Consider the following 25,277-nt stretch of genomic DNA (forward strand, 5'->3'; position numbering starts at 1 on the left):
GTGCAATTATTAATATCACTAAATCATGCGTACAATGTAATGATGAATTACATTGAATATATCTATATAATATAGATCTATATTCTATCTATAATATATAGTATATATAGGCAAGGGAGGCAAGAGGAGCCCTGCGCATCACCTGCCCCTCTGCCTTTTCCAGGGGCCTCTCTATACAGAGCCAGGCAGATGGTCTAACTGGCCCCTCGAGATTTCCCACACCCGAGGCTGGCGAACTCGCGCAGGGCTGGGGGGCCAGACCTTCGAGGTTCGTAGGTGGGGGAGGAGCGAGGGGCGTTCCGAAGACTCCAGCCAGGCCTCTTTCCCGAGCCCAGCCGAGATTACAGCTCATCTCGCGAGAGCCTGAGCAAGGCCCGGCTGCGGGCGGCGGGGGCGGGATGTTGGGGGAACACTCTAGACCGCGCCCCCTCTGGCGCAGCTGGCAGAGGCGCTGGCGGGAGCGGCCGGCGGCGCGCACGCGCAGGTGAGCCGGGAAGGCGCGGGGGCAAGAGGGCGGGGGGCGGGGCCTTGCGTCGCGCCGCGGGCACGTCTCTGCGCGTCCTCAGTATTTAATGTCTCTGTGCTCCACGGGTCTGGGCGAGCACGTGGGGGAGCGGCTGGAGTGCAACGCTGCGGGGCCGGCGTGGCAGAGGGGCAGAGGCGGGGGGGGGGGGGGCCGAGGGGCCGGGGGGGCGGCGGCGGCGGCGGCGGCGGCGCGAGGACTCTGCATCCCGACGGTCGCCGAGGAGCTGGTAAGTTGGGGCCGCAGGGAGCGGCTGAACTGGGGACCACCTGCCGGGGCCCCGAGGGCGGCGCCGCTGGGGTGATGGTGAGCCTAGGGTGCAGGTGCAGGGTGCGTCGCGTGCTCCAGGACTCACGGGGTGCGAGGCTCCCGACGCTGAGGGCGTGCAGAGGGGTTCCGGCCCGTCGCCTGCTGTCAAGCAGGCCCTTTCTCTTTCGTCGCCTGCGCGCTCCCTCGTCCTTCTCCGCCGGGCTCTTGCTGACAAATCGCGTGTGCTTGGCTGGGGCCGCGCTCTGCAGCCGCGCGGTGTTCTCCACGCGCGTCACCATCCTCGGGGGCGGGAGGCGAGGGCGCGACGCCCGGGATACCCCTCTGCGGCTTAACTTTCCCCGAGCGCGCACACTCTCCCGAGAGACGGACCTGAGTGTGTTCCACCCAAGGTCGCCCAACCCCACACGCGTTTACTTTTCAAAGGTCGTGTGTACCCAGTCTGAGCCGGGAGAGGCGCCGGCGGGCGGGCTGTGGGCAGGGCCAGGTGCTCACAAGGGCGAGGAAGTGTCCCAAGGCCTGCGGGCACTCCTTCCCCCCTCCTGAGGGATTGGAGTTGAATTGGTCACTTCAGGAACCTCGCCCAACTTCTGGGCCCCTTCATCTCGCCCGGGGGTGCTCCCCACCGAGGCCGGCGGTGGCACACCGGAGCTGGTAGCTCTGCCCCTGTGAGTTCAGTGCGGCGAACCAGGGGAAGGGGCTCGGTTTGCAGAACCGGGAGGATGAGCTAGGAGATAGGTCGTGATTGGAACCGTGTTGCGGGCGGAGGGAAACCGTTTGAACCGAGTTGGGGTCCCGATGTAAAAGGCTTGGTGTCTCTCAAGAGGATTAGCTTTTGCAGCCCCTTAAAGGGTGTCGGAGAGGCAGAGGCTGTCCTGTCCCGTGTGCCCGCTGACTTAATGCCCGCGGGCTTGTGGGTCAGTGTCGGGCTCCGCCTGCACCCACCTCCGGTCCTCGGGCCGGAGGGACCACGCTAGTTTCGGGGTTCCGGATCAAAGTGTGTTTGGGCAGGCCTGGGTCTGGACGCCTTGGGGGCGGGCTTTCACCAGTTTTACTATTTTGTGCCCTTGGGTGCGGTTCCTCCCATTTCCCCTCCAAGGAAGGCATGAGAGACGGGTAGGAGCTTTTGGTGGTGGGTGGTGCCGAATCGACCTGGGACTGTTTGGAAGCCCTGGGAGTTTCGCGGTCTCCCTTCTCCGCGGAGATGCAGAGGTTGGCCGGCGCCTTCTTGCCCCTCGGCCTCCGCTAACACAAACCCGGTGCACTTAACTCCAGGTGTGAGAGGAGGCCTCTCAAGTCGGGTAGGGTGTGTGGGCAGGACAATTAAGTTAAACTAGCCATCTTTCCCCTATGAAGTTCAGGCTGCTTGGTGTTTAAATTTATTTCCTGCAGGGAAATCTGGGTTGCTGGACCCTTGGTACAGTCATATCTGTTGGTTGGTTTGCTATCGAAGCCCCCCACCCCCTTTGTCGAAATTATTGATCAGGAAACACCATTCACAAGAAGCTATTAATTCTGGCAACTAGTAACCTTACCTTGCTACCCTGTTATTGTAACTAAGACCTTCCCAAATTAGTTTTTTTTCTTAAATTCTATTTAGAAGTTTGGGCTCTTAGTAAGCACCACCCACCCTCTTTGCTCTTAAAGGTACAGAGCATCTTTGAAATGCAGAGAGGGCAGCATGATTTGACCATTTATCAGATTCCTCTTTTCTTGAAGTTCAGGTGGTTCACCTGCTGATTATTTAAGACTTTCTCAGCACTGGAAACAAGTGAAGTAATTTTGGGGGAGCTTTTCTGACTTGTGTTGAACCTTTGCTCTTGAACCTCAAAACTAGTTTTGTGGGTTCTGGGTAGTAATTCCTGGGTATATTCTCGGATGAAGAATGGCCCTAGGCTAGAGTAGGTTCTCTGGGTCCTACAGGTATGCAAATCTTTGAAGCCTTTGTGCCTACCTGGATTAAATAGGCCCTATTGTCATATGTATTGTCAGGTGATGGCCCAGAAGTTGCAGGTAACTGATCCCCTCCCAGCCTGTGAGTGAGACTGGTCTACTGTCTAGCTGGAGCCCAGCTGGAGGAATATCATTTCCTCCTCCCAGCTGTTTCTAGGAAGTACACTCAAACTTGGCCACTGCAGGGTGACAGTGAAGGTGTCTGTTGGAAGTGGCTGCTCAGGTGCCAAGGGGATGTGTCTCCAGTATAAGGTTGCTCAGCATCAATATTTTAAAGTAATTTGTTTTGCTCTACCTGGTAACCCAGATTATTCTTGGGCTTTGAACCGAGGCCAGGTTGTAACCATTGTTTGTGGGTGAAGGCTAGTTTTAGGCTTTTCAGTGTTCTCTCATCCTAAAGACAAATTAAGATAATATTTGTGGCGCATGGCACTGTGCCTGGTACATGATGGGTGCTCAAGCATTGATTCCCCCCCACCCCCTTCCTAAAGAGTCTCTGAGACTGACTTTAAGTTTCCCTTGAATCTGTTAAGTGAGTTGAATTTTAATAAAAGTACCCTACTCCCCAACCTCTGACCTGGAAACTTGGTTGGAAGGAGGGGGAAAACAAATTGGCTTCCCCACAGTTTGCCAGCCAGCCTCCTGGCTCAAGCCTACAACACCCCATGTGCCTGATGAGCTGGTGCCTTCCAGCCCGCTCTCCCCAGGCTCCTCCTTCCTAATCTTCCCTGTGAGTCTAGAATGAGTGGGCTTCTCTGCAGTTTGGACTGCTGTGCTCTTGTGGGGAAGTTTTGGGTGTGAGTTAATACCTTCAGCTTGCCTTTCTAGGGAGTTTTCCTCTGCTCTGGGCAGGTGGTGGTGGGTCCTTATGGGGCTCTTATCCCACTGAAATCATTTCATACTGTTTGAGTTGCTAATCTTTGTGGGATGTATTTTAATCCTAAACCTTCATTTCTAGGGCAGGTTGTTTCTTCCACATCCCTTTCTGGTGTAATGTCTCACACAGGTTTCACCTTTGATCATTTAACATCAAGTACCCATTGTGTGTGGCATTTCTGCCGAGCAAACCTGCTGGCCCTCGTACCTAGTTTTAAACTTGGGCCATGTAAAACAGTGACAGTGTTTCGGGTAGGACAGAGTAGCTGCAGAAGTAGCTGGTGGGGACAAGGAAACTAAAATTTAGGGGACACCTCTTCCTTGATAGTTACTGTGGGAGGTGAGTTACAAGCAAACGCCTCCCTAATCCTTTAATCCTGACACCTCTGAGTGCAGTTGAGGAGGGTGAAGCTAGAGTTCATTCGGGATTGTTTCAATGACTGATAAAAAATACAAATAGAGGGATAGAGAAACCGACAAGTGTGGGTTTGGACTTAAACTAGGTCCTCTGGAGGGCTTTCGTGAGAAGGACAAGGAGTCATCAAGTCCATGGGCTTTTCACCTAATCTTTCTGTTGCTTTCTAAACAGCTTGTTGCAGTAAAGGAATGTGTGTTATCATTCAGCATTCTGAGGACTGGCTTTCAGTTATAAGGAACTTTCGAGGTGTCCTTTTCCTCCTCCTAAATGGTTCTACTAAGTGGTCTTCGTTCTGTCCAGTTCTTGCCATCTGAATGTTTCTGCAGCTCGGTTTGATAAGTTTGCAGCAGTTGACAGTAAACATTCTGTCCCCATCTGGTAGTACAGCCTGTACTTAGCCGGTCCTCACTGAGGCCCATGTACTTAGAACAAAGCAGGGCCCCAGAAGAGTTCTGGAAGTAAAGGTATGCAGTGCTGAGGGCTGATGAGGCTTGTTTCACTCTGGGCTTAGCAAGAGCCCTGGATTGGGGGTTGTGGGTGGGGTGGAGGTTGAGATCTGGGTGCCGCTTTCAGGGTTGAAACCTGGCTGAGGTTCCAGGCAGGTCTGTTGGCCCTCAAGGTCTTAGTTTCTTCAGCTGGTGAAAGAAGGTTGCTCAACATCAAAGGCATTCAGATTGTGCCCCTAAGAGCCCTGGAGTTAGTCAGCCCCTTAGGGCTGCTGGGAGGTAGAGTTTGCCTGCAGGGTTGGGTATGGGAGGCAGGGTGTGTTTGGGCTGGGGATGCCTGGGTAGTACCAGCCAAAGTCTAAGAAAAAAATGGCAATCCACTGTTTTAGGTGCATTTGAAGTTCACTTAAATCTAAGGTGCTACTGTACTAAATATTTTTATTTTTTACAATATCTTTATTCTCCTAAATCTGTCTTTAGGGTTGAGGGTCTAGAGCTGCCTTGTCCTATAGGGTAGCTACTAGTTATGTGTAGCTAGTTAAATATAAATTTTTTAAAGCATTAAGTAAAATTAAAAAATTAGTTCCTTGGTGACAGTAGTCACATTTCAAGTGCTCAGTAGCTTCATGTGGCCAGTGGCTGCAGTACTGGACAGTGCAGGTTCTGGAACATTTTCATCATCACAGAAAGCTCTGTTGGACAGCACTGGACTTAGTTCTTTGCCCAACTCTAAAAGCTTCATTGTCTCGCCTTGTAAAGCATCATGTGTTTGGGCTTAGTCTTCCATATTCCACAAACCCAAGAGCTTTGGTAACAAGTTATTTATCAGCTCTCTCCATGGCATGTTCAGAACAAGTTCCGGTCTGCCAGCTTGGAGGGCAGTGATCAATTATGAAACAGTTTGAGAAAGGAGTGTAGTGAGGGGTCTCGGGATGGGAGTGTGAAGTGAAGGGGCCAGATGCTAAGCCTTTGGAAAGCTGTTTTGGCTTGAGAGCCTGTTTATCAGTGTAAAGGTCCTCGCTGGTTCTCCAAGGCATGTGCTCACTGGCCTTGGTCGTTACGTCAGGAGACTTGCTATTTGGTCCTTCACTCACCTGATGACTTCCTGCAGGTCTTATTGTGGGCCCTGTGCTGAACCAGGTTGCAGACACCTTATGGACAAGCGTCGTTTTCATTCTGCTCCTCCAATCCATCTCAGCGTTAGGAGGCCTGGCTTTACTGAAGGCCTCGGGGAGAGTTGGTCCCCAATGGGGATCCCGAAGTGTTGGTGTGGGGCCGGCTCTGGGGAGTGGGCTTTATTTCCAGATGCCCCTCATCTAGTCCTGGGTGTGCTTAGTTTGAACCCTGCTAGACTGGCCTTTGGCATATAATGTGAATTCTTTTTTTGGACCCCAACAGCAGAAGATGCATAACAGACACTTATTGAGCACCTACCGTATACCTGATAACTTAGCAGGGTTTTTGCACGTTATTCCCTTTTTATTCTCTCTCAGTCCTATGAGGTTAAGAATTCCTAGTTTGTGGACTTCCCTGGTGGCGCAGTGGTTAAGAATCCGCCTGTCAATGCAGGGGACCAGGTTCGAGCCCTGGTCTGGGAAGATTCCACATGCTGAGGAGCAACTAAGCCCGTGCGCCACAACTACTGAGCCTGCGCTCTAGAGCCCGAGAACCACAACTACTAAAGCCCTCGCGCCTAGAGGCCGTGCTCCGCAACAAGAGAAGCCACTGCAATGAGAAGCCCGGGCACCGCAACGAAGAGTAGCCCCCGCTCGCCACAACTAGAGAAAGCCCGCATGCAGCAGTGAAGACCCAATACAGCCAAAAATAAATTAATTAATTAAAAAAAAAAAGAATTTCTAGTTTGTGTATGTGGAAACGGAGGCCCTGAGGAAGGTAAGCTGATCCTAGGGCACAGGACTGGCCTGTCTTGGGGCTTAGATCAGGGTTCAGTATCTCTAGCTCCATGCTTAGAGGCTGTTTCTTGTTAACTGCCCCATTACCCCTCCATCCTCATCCAGAAAGTGAAACTGGGTTTTTAAAAGAATAAAATCCCACAAACTGAGTCAAACTGTTAGGTCATTACAGCCTCATTCAGCCCTAGGAGGGAGGTATTTGTATCCCATTTCTTTGGATGTTATCATTTTACAGGAAACAGAAGTTAAGGATCTTTAAGGCAAGTGTTTATCAGAATTATGCAACTGTCCAGTGCCTTCAAGCTGCACAAGTAGTGACACCTGCACAACTAGTGATTGTGACCAAGGGCAGACAGCCTCCTAGGCTATGTAACCATGCCTTAGGGCCTGGAAAACTGCTCTGAAGACTCTGGCTTAGTTTGGTCACCTGGTTGAAAAGGCAGCCTTGAAGTCACTCATTCCCTGGCTAATAATAGTGTGGCCTCTCAGACCTCACAGTGTTGCGAGACCATCCCCTGGAGACCATCCCCTGGCCTCAACGGGCCGTCGCCTGAGAGTAGCTCGGCTTGCTCCCTGTTGGAGCAGGCAGCAGGATCCTTCCAGCCCAGCCCTCAGCCCTCAGCCCTCAGCCCTCAGCCCTCAGCCCTCCGTCCTCAGCACACTGCCCTGCCCCCCCCCCCCTTCCCTCCAGCCTTGGCCGGGAAGACAGATCTCCTGCCCCTCCCCCCTTCCTGACCCTCCTGAGAGATAGGAGTGGCTTGCCCTGAGCTGCACTGGGATGGGCGTGAGCTCGGTCTCTAGTGAGGAGAGATCATGCTGAGACTAACCTCCTTGCTTTGTCCTTTGACTTTGGTGAGGCCCGCCCAGCCAAGCATGTGCTGTCCTGCTATTTTTAGCAGGTGGTATCCTTTAGGAGGGCCAAGTGCATGTGGCTTCAGTGTACGGGGCAGGTCCTGGTGCCAGAGCTGCTGCCTCTCCTAATCAGGGGAGGAAGGAGAATAAGCCACCCTAGAGACTGTCGTGGGGGATGTGTATGTGTGTGCGGCCACTTATGAGGTCCCTGGGCTGCCTTTTCTATCTGGACGTGTGGCAAGGACCCACCCCTGCCTCCTGGGCCAGGCAGGCATGTGACCGAGGCAGCCCAGTGAGCAGGCACTCCTAGGTCAGGATTGCTGTCCTAGGTAGGGGAGGACGACCCAGCAGCTGATTTCTCAGGAAAATCACATTAGTTCTGTCGTCATGGGAAGTCACCCAACCTGAGGACAGGCCACTAAAAACTGTAAAACTGTGAATCCGCGGCAGCCTTATAACTGGCATCCTCTGACTTAAGCCAAAATAAAACCACGAGAGAAGGCAAACCCATGCCCTTCAGGAGGAATTCTTACTGGGAAGCCACTGAGGCTGAAGAGATACGAAAAAGGGGTTTGACAAACAAGTTTTGTTCCTCGCTGACCTCCTTTCTCCCCCCTTTCTTGTCCCTTCTTTCCTCTCACTTGGAGCTGCCAGCTCCAGCCCATCTCTCTTGTTTCTGATTAAGAAAGCCTAGAGCCATATAAGGTCCTCTGTTGCCTGTGGTTTATGTTGGCTGGAGAACAAGGTTGTTTTCGCAGAGTCCGATTCAAAGAAGTGGCAAGGACTTCTGTGGGGCTGTGTGTGTGTGTCTGTCTGTCTCTGTCCTCCATCCGCAACCGCCCCCCCCCCGAGGGGGGCTGGGCCACCTTACTGAGATAGATTCATTTGAGGGTGTGGAGGCGCTGTGGGTGAGGGCTTAGCTGCGGTCCTCCAAGGCTGACGACCCCAGGGCTTCCTGGCAGATGCATTCGCTGAGAACTCAGGGGACCTCTGTTGGCTCACACAGTATGTACCCGTCATGCTACCAGCCACAGAGGCACTCTGTCCTGGAGTGGATGCTGCAGTCAACTTCTGTTGATTCAGAAACTACAGTCCCCTGGCTCTTGGGGCAAGTTGGTCCCCCTCTCTGGAGGGAGTTGGGTGAACCTGTTCTTCCAGGTTCTTAACCTTCAGCGTGGCTTCTGCGCAGTGGTGCCGGGGAGCAGTGTCTCTGGCAGCAGCCCTCCAGCCTCGTCTTTGCCTCCCCTTCTTGCTGTCTCCTGAGTCAGCCAGGCTTGTTCCTGCCTTAGGTTGCTGGCACGTCTTCTCCCAGCTGGAACTTTCTCCCCCTCTCCTTTCCGTGTCCTCTCAAGATCTTGGCAGAGCTGCTCCTTGCTGTTCACTCTCCTGCCACCTCTGCAGAGAGACCTTCCCTGACCATTGTGTCTAAAGCTCCCCCTCTCCCAGGCACACTTTATCCAGCCTTCGTCAGCCTGGGTTCCTTGTTTAATCTACACCACACGGAAAGTGATTTGCTTTCTCAGCTCTCCCAACTAGTACCGTTCTGGATGCACAGGAGTATGGTTACATTACATGCAGGGGATGCCCGGGGCTCAGCTGTCTGAATCTGTTGAGAGAGGCTGCAGGTTCCGGCGTCTTTGCGGTATTATCTCGTCATCTGAAATGTGACTCCCTACCCCTCCCTCCACCTTTGCTTCCAGAGGGCTCCCCCACCTCCCCGCCCCCAACCCCAGTGGAACCTGGCTCGCTGTGGGTATTAAAATCTTTATTAAATGGCTAGCCCTGGGGGGTTCTGCTGCCTGATGCTGGCGAGACCTCAGCGGGGTGGGGAGATCATACGCCTTGTCTCTGAAAGGGTCTAGCTGTCAGTAAGCCTGTTCTCTTTCTGATTGTTACGGTACATCAGCGGGGCAGTTGGGGGTTTCTGAAGGAAGATCGGTATCAGTTATTATGGGAAAATAAAGCAGTATAAGTTTGTACATAGATGAATTGGCACTAATACATGTTTGTTATAATGGTTAACAAGAAACAAAGTTGTATGGTAGTAGAGCATCCGTTGTAGTTAATATTTAAGAATGTATTTTTCTATCAAGGCGTTGCTTGTAGACAGATTTGACTTTTGACTCTGCTAAGGTTTGAAAGAACAGCCCTTTGCCCGGAGTGCTTCCGCACCCTGTCCTGTTCTCTTCTAGAGGCAGCTGTCCTCCCTGCCATTTACCTCTACACAGTTGTCTCTTGGTCTCCTGGGGGATTTGTTCCAGGACCCCTGCAGATACCAAAATCTGTGGATGCTCAAATCCCTTACAGTCTCTATCCTTGGGTTCTGCATCCATAGATAGGGAGGACTGACTGTATTTCTAAATAGTATACTACTCCTTTTTTTCCTTCCTTCCTTTTTAAAAATATTATGTTTTGTTTTTCTGCTCTGGAAGATAAGGACTTGGCCCATTCCTACACTTTTTCCCCCTCATCCTCTCAGTATAGAGGTAACCCAACATTTGGTTACATTACAGTGTTGCGATCTAAATATTGCTATGGCTGCAATCCATATTTCTTCTCTTGTCTCCCCCCTCCCTTCTCTTCTCCTAGTTAATTTCCTTTGTTTCCTTAGCTTGGTTTTCTTTGTATGTCTCACCAGTTCTCTGACTCTCCCCAGGGCCTTGGCCACTGCAGTCCATTGCCGGGAAGCTCCTCTCCGGAAGCTCCTCTCGTGCTTAAACTTACCGCAGACTCAGCAGTTCCGAGTCGCTCCTGGGAAGCGTCCCCGGTCCCCTGGCTCTGCTTCCCCTGCATCCTGGGACTTCCTTCTCCCCTTCTCTTGTGTTGCTTCCTGGATTGGTGCCCCCCTCCTTTCTTGTTTTACTCCCTCGTCTTGGTGAGAAAGCGTGCGAGGGTGGGCAGCCAACCAGAGGCACGCTGATCTGTGCCCAAGGACAAGCGTCTTTGAAGGCAGGGGTCGGAGCTGTGCAGCTGAAGGCGGAGGGCTGGTGGAAAGACGGCAGAGACAACCAGGCCCCCAGGTCCCTTCTGCCACACCAGCAAAAGGCCGGGCTTTACTTCAGGAGTAGTTGAAATGAGAGGGGATCTGGACCTGGGTACCAAGTCGTGGTGAGAATGAAAGTCTGCATGCTGAATGGGACACCCCAGCCCCCTTGGCTCCCACGGCACTGCCATTAAGGCTAACATCCTTTCATCTCTCACCCCAGGACACCAGAACATCCTAATTTGGGGTGTCTGGCAGCCTGATTCCTACCCCCGCCCCCTGGCCCAGCCAGGACACTTGCCTGACTTTTGGGCTGTGGCAGACTTTTGGGCTGGCTTTTTTGGTCAGTGGCAGAGGGTGGCAGTACCAGGCCCACTGGAGAAGAGGTCATTGGGGGGCTTTGCCCCCAAAGAAATTGAAAGGCTTGAAAGAGGGCAGTGCGTTTGTTGATTCCTGTCTGTGTCCCACCGAGCTTTGTACCCTGTTGGTACCAATAAATATTTGTTGAGTAGAAATTACCTTATGCCTTTATGTGATTTCTGAGTTGGTCATATTGCACTGTCTGCCATTTGGAAAGTCAGTGTCTTACCTCTTTGCTTTTCCCACCCGAGGCGGTGGTGGGAAGGGTCTTTTGCCTCATACCAGCATCTTTTCTGATGCCTTCTGAAGGCACATGCCGTCCTTATTAGCTTTCAGGTGAGCTTGTTGTCAGAGCACACCTTCATACCTTTTGGGCAGTCTTGTGTTCTGTGGTCATGGGTGGGAACTCCATGTGCCTGGGAACAGTTTCCTGGCACCTGCTCTATCACTGTCCTCAGAAACCTGTCAGAATTCACTTGTAAAGCAAGAAGGTTGCCAGGAGCCAGGGATAAGGGGCAGGATGGATGTGACATAGTCGTTCACGTTTTTAAAAACCACATCCCTGCCCCCAAGGGAAGCAATGGGAAGCCCTTTGTAGGAGATGCTGATTTTCCCATATCATCTGAAGCCTAGTGAGACTGGATGGCTGTGGGTTTGGTCAGAGGAGGAGAGAGGTTGGGCAGTTAACCCTGCGTGGGTCCCTGATTTCTCGAGTTTTCCTAAGTGGAAGTTTAATTTTCAGTTGAGCTGGAGGAGAAAGAGCTCTTAATTTGAGACCATGTCCAGATGGGATTTTTTGCTTCTGACTCTTCTTACCTGGAGCTCAGGTACTGGACCCCGAGTTTCCGCTTTGGTTGGAGAAGGCTTCAGTGAGCAGGTTCTCCCACCCAGATGTTACTGGGGGAAGCCTCCGGTCTCCCGGAAAGCAGACTGGAAGTGTTCCGTGACTTTTGTGGGACAGCTGGTGCACCCAGAACGGGCAGTGTGGTTGGTCTGGCCGCACTGGCTCCCCTGGCCGCTGTGCTGGACCATCACAATGGAGGGTGTGGGGAACAGTCCCCACTGTGAGCTAATTTGGAGCCTTTAGGGTGCCAACATGAGTCACAGCCCATCCAGGCCCCCTAAGGATGAAGGTAACAACCCTGTGAACATGGGCCCGGGCGGGCGAGACCAACCTCCTGAGGCATGGCCCCAGCGCTGTGATTCCTGGGCCCCAGCCATGCCGCTGAGGGTCAGTGGCCCAGCTCACCATCGTCCCCCACCCCCAGGGGCAGGACCAAACTCTGCTCAGCAAGGTAGGCGCTGGCCATTGCAGCATTTATCCAGCTCTTGTGTTTCCTTCAGGTCTCTGGGGACACCGCCTAGCGCTGCGCTGTACACTGGGTAGCCACCAGCTGTATGTGGCTATTTAGATTTAAATTAACATCAAATACAATTTAAGATTCAGTTCCTCAGTCACACCGGTCACATTTCCAGTGCTCAGGAGCCCCCTGTGACTTAAGTGGCCACCAGTCCTGGACTGCAGTCGCCCCTCGGGGATGGCCCAGGCCTTTGCCTCTTGGCGACCTGCTCTGCTTTGGCTGTGTCACAGCTGCCACAGCCTCTTCCCGTTGTCCTGACAGTAAAGGTCAAACACCTTTTGTCCTGCCCCGCCAGCTATTCAGCTCCAGCTCCCACTCTGGGACTCATCCTGCTCTACTCTGCTGCCCCCTCCATCCCCCAAGGCATCTTGGGTTTAGAACGTTAATTTATGCTGTTAGCCCACCATTACAACCTAGGGAAATCATGGCCTTCTTTGAGACAGCCTCCTTGTGTTCTCTTTGCCCACTTCTGAAGTCAGGCTCAGCTTGGTGCATCTGTGTGTGAGAGACACACAGAGAGATTTCTCCATCGGGATTTTGAGCTTCTGGTGGCCAGAAGCGTTTTCTTGCAGCGACTTAAACGTATTTGTATGTGCGGAACCTCAGCCTGATGAGGAATTGGGTAAATGCATCCTGTACAAACCCAGAGACACCCTTGTAGTCTTGTAAAGACCTCTGTGTATGTGGCCTTCCTCTGGGGTGGGGAGCAGGTGGGGGACAACACGGGCCTAGCCAGCAGCCTGCTGTTATTCTCTGAATGCAGTGGCAGCAAGTGCTAGGCTTTAGGTTCTGAGTCATGTAGCTGTTCCCTGTCCTTGGAAGGCCCCCTTCAAGAGGGGAAGCCCCTTAGCAAGAATTTGATGTGCTGGACACTCTAGAGATGGGCTGTCTTGCGCCCCCTGTTGGTGAACACCCAGGGACCGTCTTCAGCAAAAGTGAATATGTAACGTTGGAATAATGGAAGAAATGTTCAGATTTCTTGGAGAGTGTTTAAAAGTCCACTCAGAACACAGAGTAGGGACTTCCCTGGTGGCCCACTGGTAAGATTCTGCGCTCCCAGTGCAGGGGGCCTGGGTTCAATCCTTGGTCAGGGAACTAGATCCCGCATGCATGCCGCAACTAAGAAACCCACATACCGCAACTAAGAGTCTGCATGCTGCAACTAAGACCCGGATCACAGAGTAGATCTGGCTTCACTGGGCAGGCCCAAGCCCACACTGGACTTGTAAGGCTCTTGGCACCCTAAGCTCTTGTTTTAGGATCGATTTTTTTTTTTTCCCCCATCATTAATCACATGCAGCTCTTTTTCCACAATAACCACAGCCAAATTGACTGAGTGGAACCAACACTCTTTGTTTTCTTGTTTAGTAAATCTCCCAGAGATTTGCCTTCTTATTTAGCAGAAGGCTCTAGACTGCAGTGCCTGCACTGGTCATCGTGCTTGGGAGTGAGACCATTACTTCTCCAGAGGTAAGCTGTTCTGAGAAGCTGCCCGCTTCTCTGGGAGAAGGAAGAAATCTTTCTAGAACCTGGACAGACCAGGTGAGTGCTGCAGCCTGTGGGGCTCTGGCACGTGCCTGCCTTGAGCTCTGTGTGACCACTGGGCAGCCAGCCAGCCTGCATCTATTTCCCAGCAAATGGACCTGCTAAAAATAAGCAGGCAGCTCTTCAGTGCCACCAGATTCAAAATAGCCAGGTCTCCTCCCCACCAATGCTAGGGCCGGCTCTGCATTCTTCTGCGAGGTTTTTCCTGCCGGCGCCTGAGTGTCCTGGGCCTGGGGTGGGAGGCCCTGGGGGAGGAGGCCGTCTTCGTTAGTGAGTGAGTGTGAAGGCCGTTAGACCTCCAGTGTTAAATGCCACTTACATCTTCAGAGGTTCAGGTTTAAAAAAGAAAAAAAAAAAACCACACGCACACAAAACCAGGGCAAAGAGAGCGCTGCTCATGAGTCTGTGCCCAGAGAAGGAAGGTAGCAGTGGGCCTCGTGAGGGCTGCAGCTGTGTGTGCGAGTGAAGGCAGCCCCGTCAGGCTTCAGGGAAGGTGGGTGCGTCCTGCACCAGCTGTCCAGGCCCATCAGACCGGGTAAAGCAGGGAAAACGGCGCCATACCGATGCACAAGTCCGTCTGAGTGAATTGGCTCAGGTCGGGCCCTTCGAAATTGAAGGGCCGAGGAAGTGAGAGACTCTTCTTGACTGGTGAGAAGCGGGGCTCTCCGTGAGGTGCCCCCAGGCTGCCGCGCCCTTGGTGAAACCCACTAGCCTCCTGAACCCACCACCTTTGGGCGGGGTGTGTCCTGATCCCGGCGGCTCCTGGCTCTGTTCTCGGTGGAGCTGGCTCCTGAGACGACTCACAATCCCCTGGTTGCTAGGGAAAAGTGAAGGAGCCCCGCGTTCTCCTTCTGTCTGGGGCTCTCACACCTCTTTTCTCAAGCGCCTGGAGCTCTCCCTGTCCTGGTGGGCGTGGAGAAGAGGGGCCACCGCTGCTCCTCACGTAGAAGGAGCGGCTCCTGGTGCCTCAGCTCCAGTCCCTGGGGTGAGTGCTGGGCACCGGGATCAGGTGGGACATTCAGGGTCCCGTGGGGTGGGTGACACTGCTTCACGGTGGCAGTATCACCCGCCTTCTCTGAGGCCCTTCTGGCACAACAACGGGGTATTTGTCTGGCTTGGAAATGCAGAAAGTGTTTCCTGAGCTGTCATTAGCTGAATAGCCTGTTGGGGGGCGGGGGGGGGGGGTGCTATAGATGGTGGATCTGGGGGCTTGAGCCTCAGTCCCTTGGGGACCGAGCTCGGCTGGCAGGGTTAGTTGGGCAAGTGGCAGCGGTGTCCCTGGGCTACAGAGCAGCAGGCAGGGAGCACGTGTCATGGCCCCAGGCGGCTGGTTCTGTGCGTTCAGTCTGAACTAGGACTGGGAACGGAACAGATGAGGTGGCAGGAGGTGGCCTGGGAGGCCCGGGACACAGTGGGCTGTGGTCTGGGTCGCGATGTGCATCTCCTGGAGTGCAGAACCAAAGCTAGACTGGTGGTTTGTGTTGGGCCTCTGCCTTATTGTACTGTAGCCAACTTCTGAGATCTTGGGGGTGGGATGGAGACACCTGCTGGAGAGCAGACCCCTGTGATCAGCTTTTAGTTCCAAAGTGGGGGGTGGGTGGGGGCTTCTTCCAGCTATTTTTAGAAGCAGTTTACGTCTTGGTAACAACTCCCCCCTTACACACACACACACACACACACACACACACACACACCCCGATGTAAGTCTGTGGCCTTGGGTCCTTGGTGTGTAAAGTGAGGAGACTGCCCCCTATGGGTAGTTAAGACATAGGATTCTTTTTCTTCCTCTCCATCCCATTCCATTTAATCTTTTACCTGAGAGCAGAGAATTGCTAGAATACTATGGGAATCACAACTCTAAGCCCTGCTGAAATGGGATTAGAATAATAAGGAATTAGAATATAACTTTACTGATGAGAAGAAAACCTGTGTTCAGACCCCAGCCCCACTTCCTGTTGCACGTGATCTGTTGGGTGGGACTTGATTTCCCGATAAATAACGGGCCACGGACAGACTGCCTTATCCTGAGTGTGCCCGTCCCCCATAATCTCTTTTCCTTCTCAAATTTCTTTTTATTTATTTATTTATTTAATGTGAAGGACATTGAACAGAAAGCAAATCTCCATAATCTACCACCACCTTTTGGCGGGTGTGTGCAGGTTGTTACAGAACAGTGATTTCCCCAACTTGACTGCACATTGGAATCACCCGGGTTGAAAAAAAAAAAAAACCCAATGCCCAGGTCTCACCCTCAGATTCTGATGTAATTGATCTGGGTGCCACTGTGAGATTTTAAAAGCTTCCCAAGTGATGCGGATGGGCAGCCAAGTTGGAGAATCTCTGTTAAAGAAATATAAAAATCTCTCTTTCTAAAAGGAAAAAGGGAAGACTATCTCTATTTGCAGATAAGGAAGAAAACAAGTTTGGGAAGGTTTGTAGGATACAAGATCAATGTACAAACCTTCCCCTCTTCCACAGCTGAAAGGCTTGGTATGGCTCCTTCCCAGTTTTTCCATGGGATTATGTGGACATAGACATCACATACCCACAGTGGTCTACAGCTTTTATTTTCTGTACCACGGCAATTTTTCCATGTCAGTACGTGAGAATCAGCTTCGTTCTCCAAAACTGGTATGACCATGGAGTCTACAATAGATTTAGCAGCCATTGCTTCGAGTCTTGTTTCAAATGATACCCCAGTGAGCACTCTTATATAGACCTCTGCCTGTGGTTTTTTTTTAAGGAAAGATTCCAGGTGTGGGATTTTTGGGTCATAGGGTAGGGTCATCAAGGTGTTTTGTTTTGTTTTTTTAAATTGGGGTATAGTTGTTTTACAGTGTTGTGTTAGTTTCTGCTGTACAGCAAAGAGGAGTTAAGTTCCCTGTGCTATATATAGCAGGTTCTCATTAGTTACCTATTTTGTACATAATAGTGTATATATGTCAATCCCAATCTCCCAATTCATGCCACCCCACTCCTTTCCCCCCTTGGTGTCCATTCATCTGTTCCCTACACCTGTGTCTCAATTTCTGCCTTGCAAACAGGTTCATCTGTACCGTTTTTCTAGATTCCACATATATGCGTTAATATACGCTATTTGTTTTTCTCTTTCTGACTTACTTCACTCTGTATGACAGTCTCTAGGTCCACCCACGTCTCTACAAATGACCCAATTTTGTTCCTTTTTATGGCTGAGTAATATTCCATTGTATATATGTACCACATCTTCTTTATCCATTCATCTGTCGATGGGCATTTAGGTTGCTTCCATGACCTGTAATTAGTGCTGCAGTGAACATTGGGGGTGCATGTGTCTTTTTGAATTATGGTTTTCTCAGGGTATATGCCCAGTTGTGGGATTGTTGGGTCATATGGTAATTCTGTTTTTCTATTCTACTGTTCTCCATAGTGGCTGTATCAATTTACATTCCCACCAACAGTGCAAGAGGGTTGGTTTCCTTTTCTCCACACCCTCTCCAGCATTTATTGTTTGTAGATTTTTTGATGATGGCCATTTTGACCGGTGTGAGGTGATACCTCATTGTAGTTTTGATTTGCATTCTCTAATAATTAGTGATGCTGAGCATCTTTTCATGTGTCTGTTGGCCATCTGTATATCTTCTTTGGAGAAACGTCTATTTAGGTCTTCTGCCCATTTTTTGATTGAGTTATTTGTTGTTTTGATATTGAGCTGCATGAGCTGTTTGTATATTTTGGAGATTAATCCTTTATCCATTGATTCATTTGCAAATATTTTCTCCCATTCTGAGGGTTGTCTTTTCGTCTTGTTTATGGTTTCCTTTGCTGTGCAAAAGCTTTTAAGTTTCATTAGGTCCCATTTGTTTATTTTTGTTCTTATTTCCATTATTCGAGGAGGTGGGTCAAAAAATAGGGCCATCAAGTTTTAAGAGGGGTACAAGCTTCTCCTTTCCTTGGCCTGTACAATGCCTCGTCTGCACAGACTCATTAAAGTGGGTTCTAGATTTAATGTGGAGTAGAACCTGAGTTCAACCTCTTTGCTGTGTGACCTTGAGTTACTTTAACCTTTAGGATGGTAATACATATTCCAAACCCGGTGGTTGAGGATTAAGCAATGCAAGGGAAAGCATCTAGTGAGGTTCCGTGTTTGAATCTGAAGCTCTAAGGTAGCATCATTGAAGTTTTCTGCCTGAAGGGATTAATACAGTCTTCTGAGCCCTGGCCATTGTTTAACTCTGCTTTGTATTTTCCAATCCCATTGCTTCATCTTCAAATATTAGCAAGAAGGTTTATCTTTACAGTTGAAGGAGTTTCTGGAGATGACCCCTCCCACCCCTCCCCGACCCCCTCACTTTGGAGCAGAACACTTTTCCTCGATTCCTTCACAAGCTGTCATGTTGCTTGTGAATCCTTTGCTGGTCTTGTTCAGTGGTCTGGGGTAGGGCTGAGATACTGTATTTATAGCAGGTTCTCAGGTGATGCTCAGTGCTTCTGGTCCATAAACTGCACTTTGAGAAGCAAAGTCTCCAGGACTTTTTTTTTTTTTTTTTTTTTTTTTTTTTGCAGTGGTTGAACTTTTGTTGCCTTGCCTGAACATTAGAACCACCTGGGGAACTCTGTGCTCTGGTTTTTCCCGAGAACATCGATACAAGTAAATTAAACATTGACATAAGTAAATAAGAGTTGTTAAAGCATTTACATTCATCTCTGCAACAAAGCACAAACCAAATTGAGTAATTCACCATATCAGTGGAGGATTTTTGGTTTTAAGAAGACTTACAGTTTTTGCAGACAATAAAATTTGCTGTATGGGAGGCAGAGGATACAAGTGTGTATTCTAGAATAAGTTTGTCACATACCTCTAATGAGAGCTAACCCTGCTTTACAAGGATTAACACGTATCTCAAGTGATCTTATACCAGCCATCCTTTACAAGGTGTGTCCCCATCTTACAGGTGAAAAAAACAGTTCCCTGTCTCCTTTACGTGTCTACCGCCTTCGTCTAGGCTCTTATTTCTGCTTACCTGGATCTAACGGACTAGGTCTTAAGCTTTCTTTCGCTTGATATACTCTTTGTCCTGCTCCCAGAATAAGCTAGAAACACAGTTTGGTGTGTGTGCCTTGCAGACCAAAGCTGGTTCTCTGTTGTCTACAGGAAAAAGTCCAGACTCTGCAGCGGGTGCAGGACCCTCATCGAGCCCACTTTTTTTGACCCCATAGGGTCAAACATGACCCTATCTCCACGCCACTGTGTGTTTTACTGGTCCCTCACCTTGGAGTATCCCCTGTCCTTTTTCTGGGAGGGCTGCGTTGTGTCTTTGTTGCTGCGTGTGGGCTTTCTCTAGTTGCAGTGAGAGGGGGCTACTCTTTGTTGCGGTGCGCAGGCTTCTCATTGCAGTGGCTTCTCTTGTTGCGGAGCACAAGCTCTAGGTGCACCAGCTTCAGTAGTTGCAGCATGTGGGCTCAGTAGTTGTGGCACACGGGCTTAGCTGCTCCGCGGCATGTGGGATCTTCCTGGACCAGGGCTCGAACCCGTGTCCCCTGCATTGGCAGGCAGATTCTTAACCACTGTGCCACCAGGGAAGTCCTCCCCTATCCTTTTAAAACTCTTACTCGTCCTCTGTTCTGACTTTACTGCTGCGAAACTACTATTTCATTGACTCATGATTTTGGGGGTGCATGCGAGAGACATGTACATGTGGATTCCATTGGTATTTAAAAATGCTCCAACACCATCTGAATAGATAAGTGTTCTGGGAGTTTAGAGAACTAAAGCACTAAACATAACTAGTCCCTTGGGGGAACATAGGGAGAATTTGGCATCAAGAAGTGAGGCAGGAAAGGATTTGGTTTCCAGAGAAGGCTCAGCTTGTTCCAAGGGAGTGTGCGTGGATGAGGGAGCAGGAGCGGGGGGAGGTGTGGCTTCCTGCCCACCCACCTCCAAGGATCAGCCAGGGTCAGGGAGAGTGGGGGAGCAGAGGCTCTGCCGTCACCTCTTGGCTGTCTTTGCTGTGCAGTCCTATCAGGATCCTCTTACCTGGCTCTCACAGCATCCCCTTCTCTCTCCTGTTCTCGCAGGTATAATTGCTTCAGGCCTCCAGGATGGCGATCCAGTTCCGCTCACTTTTCCCCTTGGCACTGCCTGGAGTGCTGGCGCTCCTCGGCTGGTGGTGGTTTTTCTCTCGTAAAAAAGAGCACATCAGCAGCCACAACAAACAGATGGGGGCCAGCGCTGTGAAGCTGAGGGCTGGCCCTGCCGCGGAGGAAGCGGTCCCCGTGGAGGACCCGTCTCCCGGAGCAGCGGCCCCGCCCCCCGGTGCCGCCCAGCCGCCTGAGAGGGAGCTCCCCACCGCCAGCAAGCCCCCTGGGGAGCCGCCCGCCCTGCTGCGGGCACACCCGGCCTACCGGCGATCAGAGTCCTCGCGCGGCCTTCCCAGCACCGCGGACACGAGGTTTCGTCCAGGACCACGCAGAGAGGACAGTGCAAGGATGGAGCTCGCTCTGACGGGTGACGAAGCTAAGTCTGCTCCTCTAGAGCGTCCCCTGCCGTCCCCAAAAGGCGTTCCGTTCCCCCACGAAGCGGCTGAGGTGTGTAATCGAGAGACCGTGATGGGCAGGCCGGCAGGGTGGCGCCGGCAGGGCCCGCCTGCAGCCCCCGCAGAGAAGGTGGGCCCCGGGGAGAAGACCAGGGAGATGGGTGGCGCCGAAGGCACAGGTGACGCGGCGATGGGAGAAAACGTGCTGGAAGAAGGTCCCGTGTCCCGGGAGCAGGGCCCCGAGTTGCCGAGCAGCAGAGCCCCCAGCCTGGCTCCCTTGGGAGGAGGGGGAGAGAAGGGGAGGAGCAGCCTGCTGGCGGTGGGCGAGGACCCCGTGGGGCAGTTGCTGAGTAGCTTCGTGGAGTCGGCCCACGCGGAGCTGGCGACGCCCGATGAGACGCCAACGCCCCGGGTCAGGGGGAGCAGAGGCTGGGACGGAGACTTCAGCCGCGAGCTGGGCAAGGAAGAGACCTTGGACAAAAACGAGAAGGTCGAGCAGGCTGCCTTCCAGATCATCTCCAAAGTGATCTTGGAGGCCACCGAGGAGGTGCTGACCACCACGATGGGCAGGATCGCGGGTCGGATGTATCAGGCCTCGGCTGCTCAGCCCCAAGGGCCGAAGGAGGAGGAGAGCTGTGCCCGAGCCAACCAGAAAACTGCCCTGGGCCAGCGTGCCGCGGAGCCTGCTCTGGCCACAGCAGAGGCAGCCACGGGCCCGGTGGGCTCCGTCCTCCCCTCCGCAGACCTGCTGGCAGAGGATCTGCCGCCACCAAAGACCTACGTGAGCTGCCTGACCAGCCCTCTGTCCAGCCCCACCAAGGACAGGAAGCCAAAGAACTCCACACACCACATCTCCCTGGCCGCCCGCCCTCCACCGGCTGCCCCGCTTGGAGAGTCACTGGACGAGGCAAGCATCCTGGCGGAAGATGCCGCTTGTGTCACCTGCATGTCCAACAACGGCCAGGGTGTCCCCTCAGTGGCCTCCTCTGGGCGGTGCTCAGATTCTGTCAGCACTTTGGGGCTCGAAGACTCTTGTACAGAGACCACCTCCAGCCCCAGGGACGAGGCTACCACCCCGCTGCTGCCAGAAAGTACTGTGCCCTTCAGCAACGGGGTGCTGAAAGGGGAGCTGTCGGACCTGGGGGCTGAGGATGGATGGACCGTGGATGCGGAAGCAGATCATTCGGGAGGTAGGAGGGCCTGGGGTGTCCCTCAGAGGACCAGGGGGTCTCCCTCTATTTGGTCAGGAAAGGCAGCCGGCCTGCAGAAAGTCGGGGTACAGCATAGAGCTGGTGGGTAACTGCGAAGTTAAGCTGCCCTGAACCCCAAAGCCACAGGAGCTGTAACTTGGTTCGTCAGCCAGGGACCCTTCCCAGTCCTTCCGAAGGAACCAGCTCAAAGTTGGGTTCACCCATTAACCTAAGTGTGTCTCTCTCTCCTAAACGCTAACCTCGTAAATAGCTTTTTTTATAAAAAAGGAGAGGCCTCCTCAGCTTTAATTCCCTTGAGTACCAAGAATGGGTAAGCTTTTTTAATGATTTATTTCCTTTTAATCATGTGCTTGTTCCCATGTCTTCGCCTGCTTTCCTTCTCCAGAAGCTCTTTCGGGGTAAGTGCCCAGAGAATGGCCACAGCCTTGAATCCTTGCGGGAGGCTCGCGCCTTCCTGCGTGTTGCTGTCACCTATTCCTTCGCAGAGAACCTCAGCCATTTCCTTTCTGTGCAGCTGCAGTTCCACCCCCGGGAAAGGGGCACTTTGGTAACGAAGTGTCCACTGGGTTTTTCGAGTGCTGACCCCAGCGTAGACAGTTCAGACCGCTAACTTACAGGTCAGCAGCTCCTGACCCTGGTTTTGCAGCTTCCCTGGGGTATTTTCATTTATCTCACGGAAAGAGGCCATGGATTCCCTCTGTGGGTATCCAGCTTGCTTGTCCTGGAGCCACTCCCTGCCGTTTCAGCTCCAGGAAGGTTGGGACTCTTGGGAATTTTACTGCTTTCAGCAGCATCTGGTGTGTACCACACACCTGTAAGATGCTATTGTTGATTAAGACACTACTGTTTTGTGTGTACCTCTAAAAGAAAAAAAAATGCTACTGCTCATGAGTGTAGGAAGCCAGAGACCGTAAGATGCACCCAACTTCAGGGATGTTAAAATGTTTTAAAATTATTTTAAAGCATCTTAAAAAGGGTGAAAATCTTTTAGGAATAAAGGAGTTTTTCCCTTTGCCTCTTGCCCCTCAGCCTCACCATGCTGACTCCAGTTTGACTGTAGTAGCTACTCAGATGTGTCCAGGCTTCAGGGGAGGGAGTGGTGAGCAGGGGGGCGTGGGCATGGCAGGTGGGAGCATGGTGGAGCCACCCACTGAGCACTAGCTGTGCCCGGCTCCAGGCTCGAGCCTTCCAGCATTCTCCCGCAGTAGCCCTGCCTTGGGCGCGAGGAAGTCAAAGCTTAGAGTGGCCCAGGGACCACCCAGCTGAGTGGAGCCGGCCTTGCCGGAGTCCTGGTGTGGTTGGAGCCGCCTCTAGGTGTCACTGGGGTGACAGGCCTGTCCTGTTCTGTCGGGCAGCGGCTGGGGGCCGTGTACGAGCCGAGCCCCGCGTCAGCCGCCTCCGGTTCTAGCAGGTCGGCTAAGCAGGCTTCTCTCCGAAGGGGTGGTGTTCCCTGCGTGAAGCCCGTCTGAGCCCCCGGGGTTGAAGGAGTCACTTTGCGGTGACTCGTCCTTAGCTGGCAGCAACGCCTGCCTCCTCGGCATCCAGGTAGAATGTGGATTGCTCGGCAGAGGATTATGTCCGTCCAGGGTTTGGAGAAACCATGTGGAAAATAACCTAGTTAGTAGACTCTCAGATGTGATCTCCTTCTGGCAGTTGAGTCTTCCATGTTTAAGCCAGAGCCACTTCTCTGAAGCTGGTCTGGCCCCCGTTTTCCTGTGATGGGCCCCTTGGCACACCCCGCATGGGAATAGGGCGGCCCCTGTCGGAGCCAGTCCCGCTCCCCGCTCTCTCCTCTCGGGACCGAGCTTTTGCTCCGGTTTTGAGCGGGGGTCCAAGACCCACCCTGAGCCCAGAAGAGCATTCAGAGGGGCACGAGTCAGGCCTAAGCAGAGGGAAGGGGGGCCTCCTCAGTCACCTTCTCTGGCAGGGCCCTGTCCGGGATGAGGGCGATGGAGGACTGTCTCTAGCTCTGCTTGGCTGAAGGCCACCGCTTGTGTGCACAGGCCTGGGGCCTTGGGGACCAGGGGCCCTTCGTCTGAGGGGCTGCATAGTTGGAAGGGTGCGGACCAGCTGTGACGGGTTGGTCTCCATGGGGGCCTGAACCTCCTTCCAGCTGCTGAGACCGTGGGACCTGCTGGCCCCCCCCCCCCCCCACACCACCCCGTGGACCCCCCTTCCTGGGCCAGCGTCGGTCTCTTCCCAGTTCACCACTTGTCTCTGCTCCAGCAGCTGTGCTGGGCGCGGCTGCCAGTTAAGCAAGTGGGACTGCAAGTGACAGGCTAAAATTAGGTGTCTCTACACCCCCAGGCCTCCTTTCATTGGGGCTGTTCTGAGCCTTCTAGACTGCGAGTTGACAGTCGCCTGCCAAGTTTGAGGGAGGGGGCATGGGGCGGGGGCCTCCCAGGAATGCGAGTTTGGAAGTTGGATGTTATTAACTGGTCTGGCTGGTGTCTGTGCGTGTTGCTTCCTCCCCTGCAGGTTCGGACGGGAACAGCATGGATTCGGTGGACAGCTGCTGTGGCCTCAGGAAGCCTGACGGTTTCCAAAATGCCCAGGCAGGCTCCCATCCCAAGAAGGTCGACCTCACCGTCTGGGAGATCGAGGTGCCTAAGGTAAGGGCTGCGAGCTCTCGGTGCCCCCAGGCGCAGCGTCATCGGGCTGGGGGCAGGGGTCTGAGGGAGGGGCCGTAAACCGGAAGAAGCCCCCAGGGAGCCAGAGGCTGAAGGGATGGGAGCGCTCCACTTCGCCAGGGTCCAGAGAGCTTCCTGCAGAGTGAAATCCCTCCAGCTGCCTTCAGGAGCATCCTCTTCAAACTCGCAGGCCTGCTCCCCTCCTCTGGGGCTTTTCTTTTGGTTCTGGGGCTCAGATCTGTTTGGAGATGCCAGCAAGACCAGACTGAGGGCAGGGGCCGGCCAGGAGTCCCCTCACTGTGCCCTGCTCATGCTCTCCAACGCAGAGTGTGTTTTATAATTGAGCACAGCATACATCTGTATCTTAGAGGGCTTGAGAAGTATAGCAGTGTAGGAAGAAAATAAAAATCAGCTCTAATTCTACCCCTGAGAGTGACTGGGAAGACTTTTATTTCCTTCTCATCTTGCACCCTGTGGTTTTTAAACAAAACTAAGATTATGTTGCTTTAATTAATGCTTTTAAATATTTAACAATTTAGTTTTCCTGTGTTATTCTTTGAAAATGTAATTTTAACTGCATTATACATTGTGTGAATGTCAATTTACTTCACCAGTCCCCCAGTTCCAGGGTGCTCGAGTGGTTTCTCTAGCTTCTTTTCTAACTTACATCTTACTAGCTTGATTGTGGTGTTTGTCTCTGGGGCTCAGAAATAATTGGCCAACTGCATTCTCCTGAGGCTCTTAGCCTCCCACCGAGGTGGAGACTTGGATTGGTTTGAACTCGGGGTCTAGGGGGCTGCTCTGCCCTGCGGTTCTGGCTCCCTCAGCTGTTTCTTCCCCTGGTGACCCTGATGGCAGTCCTGCCCTCTTCTCCTTCAGTGGTTGCAAAGGGCACACCCAGGCAGCTCTGGGTGAGGAGTGACCACGTCCCTAGCAGCTCCTCGGGGTGGGGTCGTTGGGGAATGTTTCAGGGCTTGTCTTACACTGTGGCTAAGTTTGGCTCCTCTGGCCTGCGGGGCACCTGTGTTCTGGAGTTGGCAGCAGGAGCCCAAGGGTTCTTTCATAGACCTTTATTTTCAAATCGAGCCTCTTCTTCGGACCTGAGCAGACTTGGAGAGGTGGACGACTTGTAAATCAAACTTTGTGCTAGTGAAACATCTATCTCACAGTGTGGATCTGGGAGGAGAAAATAACTGCCTTTGCAGCTTCTGAATATGGGCCCCCCTGTCGGGGATGAAATCGAAACTGCCGAGGCCTGGAACCATACTGCCTAGTTCAGCCGCTTAGTAGCTGTGTGAGCTTGGGCGAGTTACTTAACCTCTCTGGGTTTGTTCCTTCAACTGTAAAATGGTGATAAACACATGCTGTTTGTTTCATACATTTACTCTGAGTAAATGTAAGTGCTTAGAACCGTGCCTGGCAAG

At 52.5% G+C, this 25,277-nt stretch overlaps 1 protein-coding gene across 5 annotated transcripts in view; it reads left to right on the forward strand.

Annotated features, from left to right (window-relative positions):
* The window catches only part of AKAP1 (A-kinase anchoring protein 1), a 71,049-nt gene that overhangs the window by 37,907 nt on the left and 7,865 nt on the right, over positions 1 to 25,277 (forward strand). The window contains exons 1-3 of one of the 5 annotated variants that reach the window (XM_059906492.1): positions 463 to 484; positions 19,555 to 21,202; positions 23,702 to 23,835. In XM_059906492.1, the coding sequence (XP_059762475.1) occupies positions 19,579 to 21,202; positions 23,702 to 23,835 (1,758 nt within the window). In that variant the 5' untranslated portion in view covers positions 463 to 484; positions 19,555 to 19,578. Of the gene's footprint in view, positions 1 to 462; positions 485 to 666; positions 753 to 1,329; positions 1,459 to 6,354; positions 6,377 to 19,554; positions 21,203 to 23,701; positions 23,836 to 25,277 lie in introns of those variants that run through there. The other 4 variants (XM_059906488.1, XM_059906491.1, XM_059906489.1 and 1 more) reach the window with 4 other exon arrangements.

This window comes from Balaenoptera ricei, chromosome 20 (assembly GCF_028023285.1).
Source record: "Balaenoptera ricei isolate mBalRic1 chromosome 20, mBalRic1.hap2, whole genome shotgun sequence".
Lineage (NCBI taxonomy): Eukaryota > Metazoa > Chordata > Mammalia > Artiodactyla > Balaenopteridae > Balaenoptera > Balaenoptera ricei.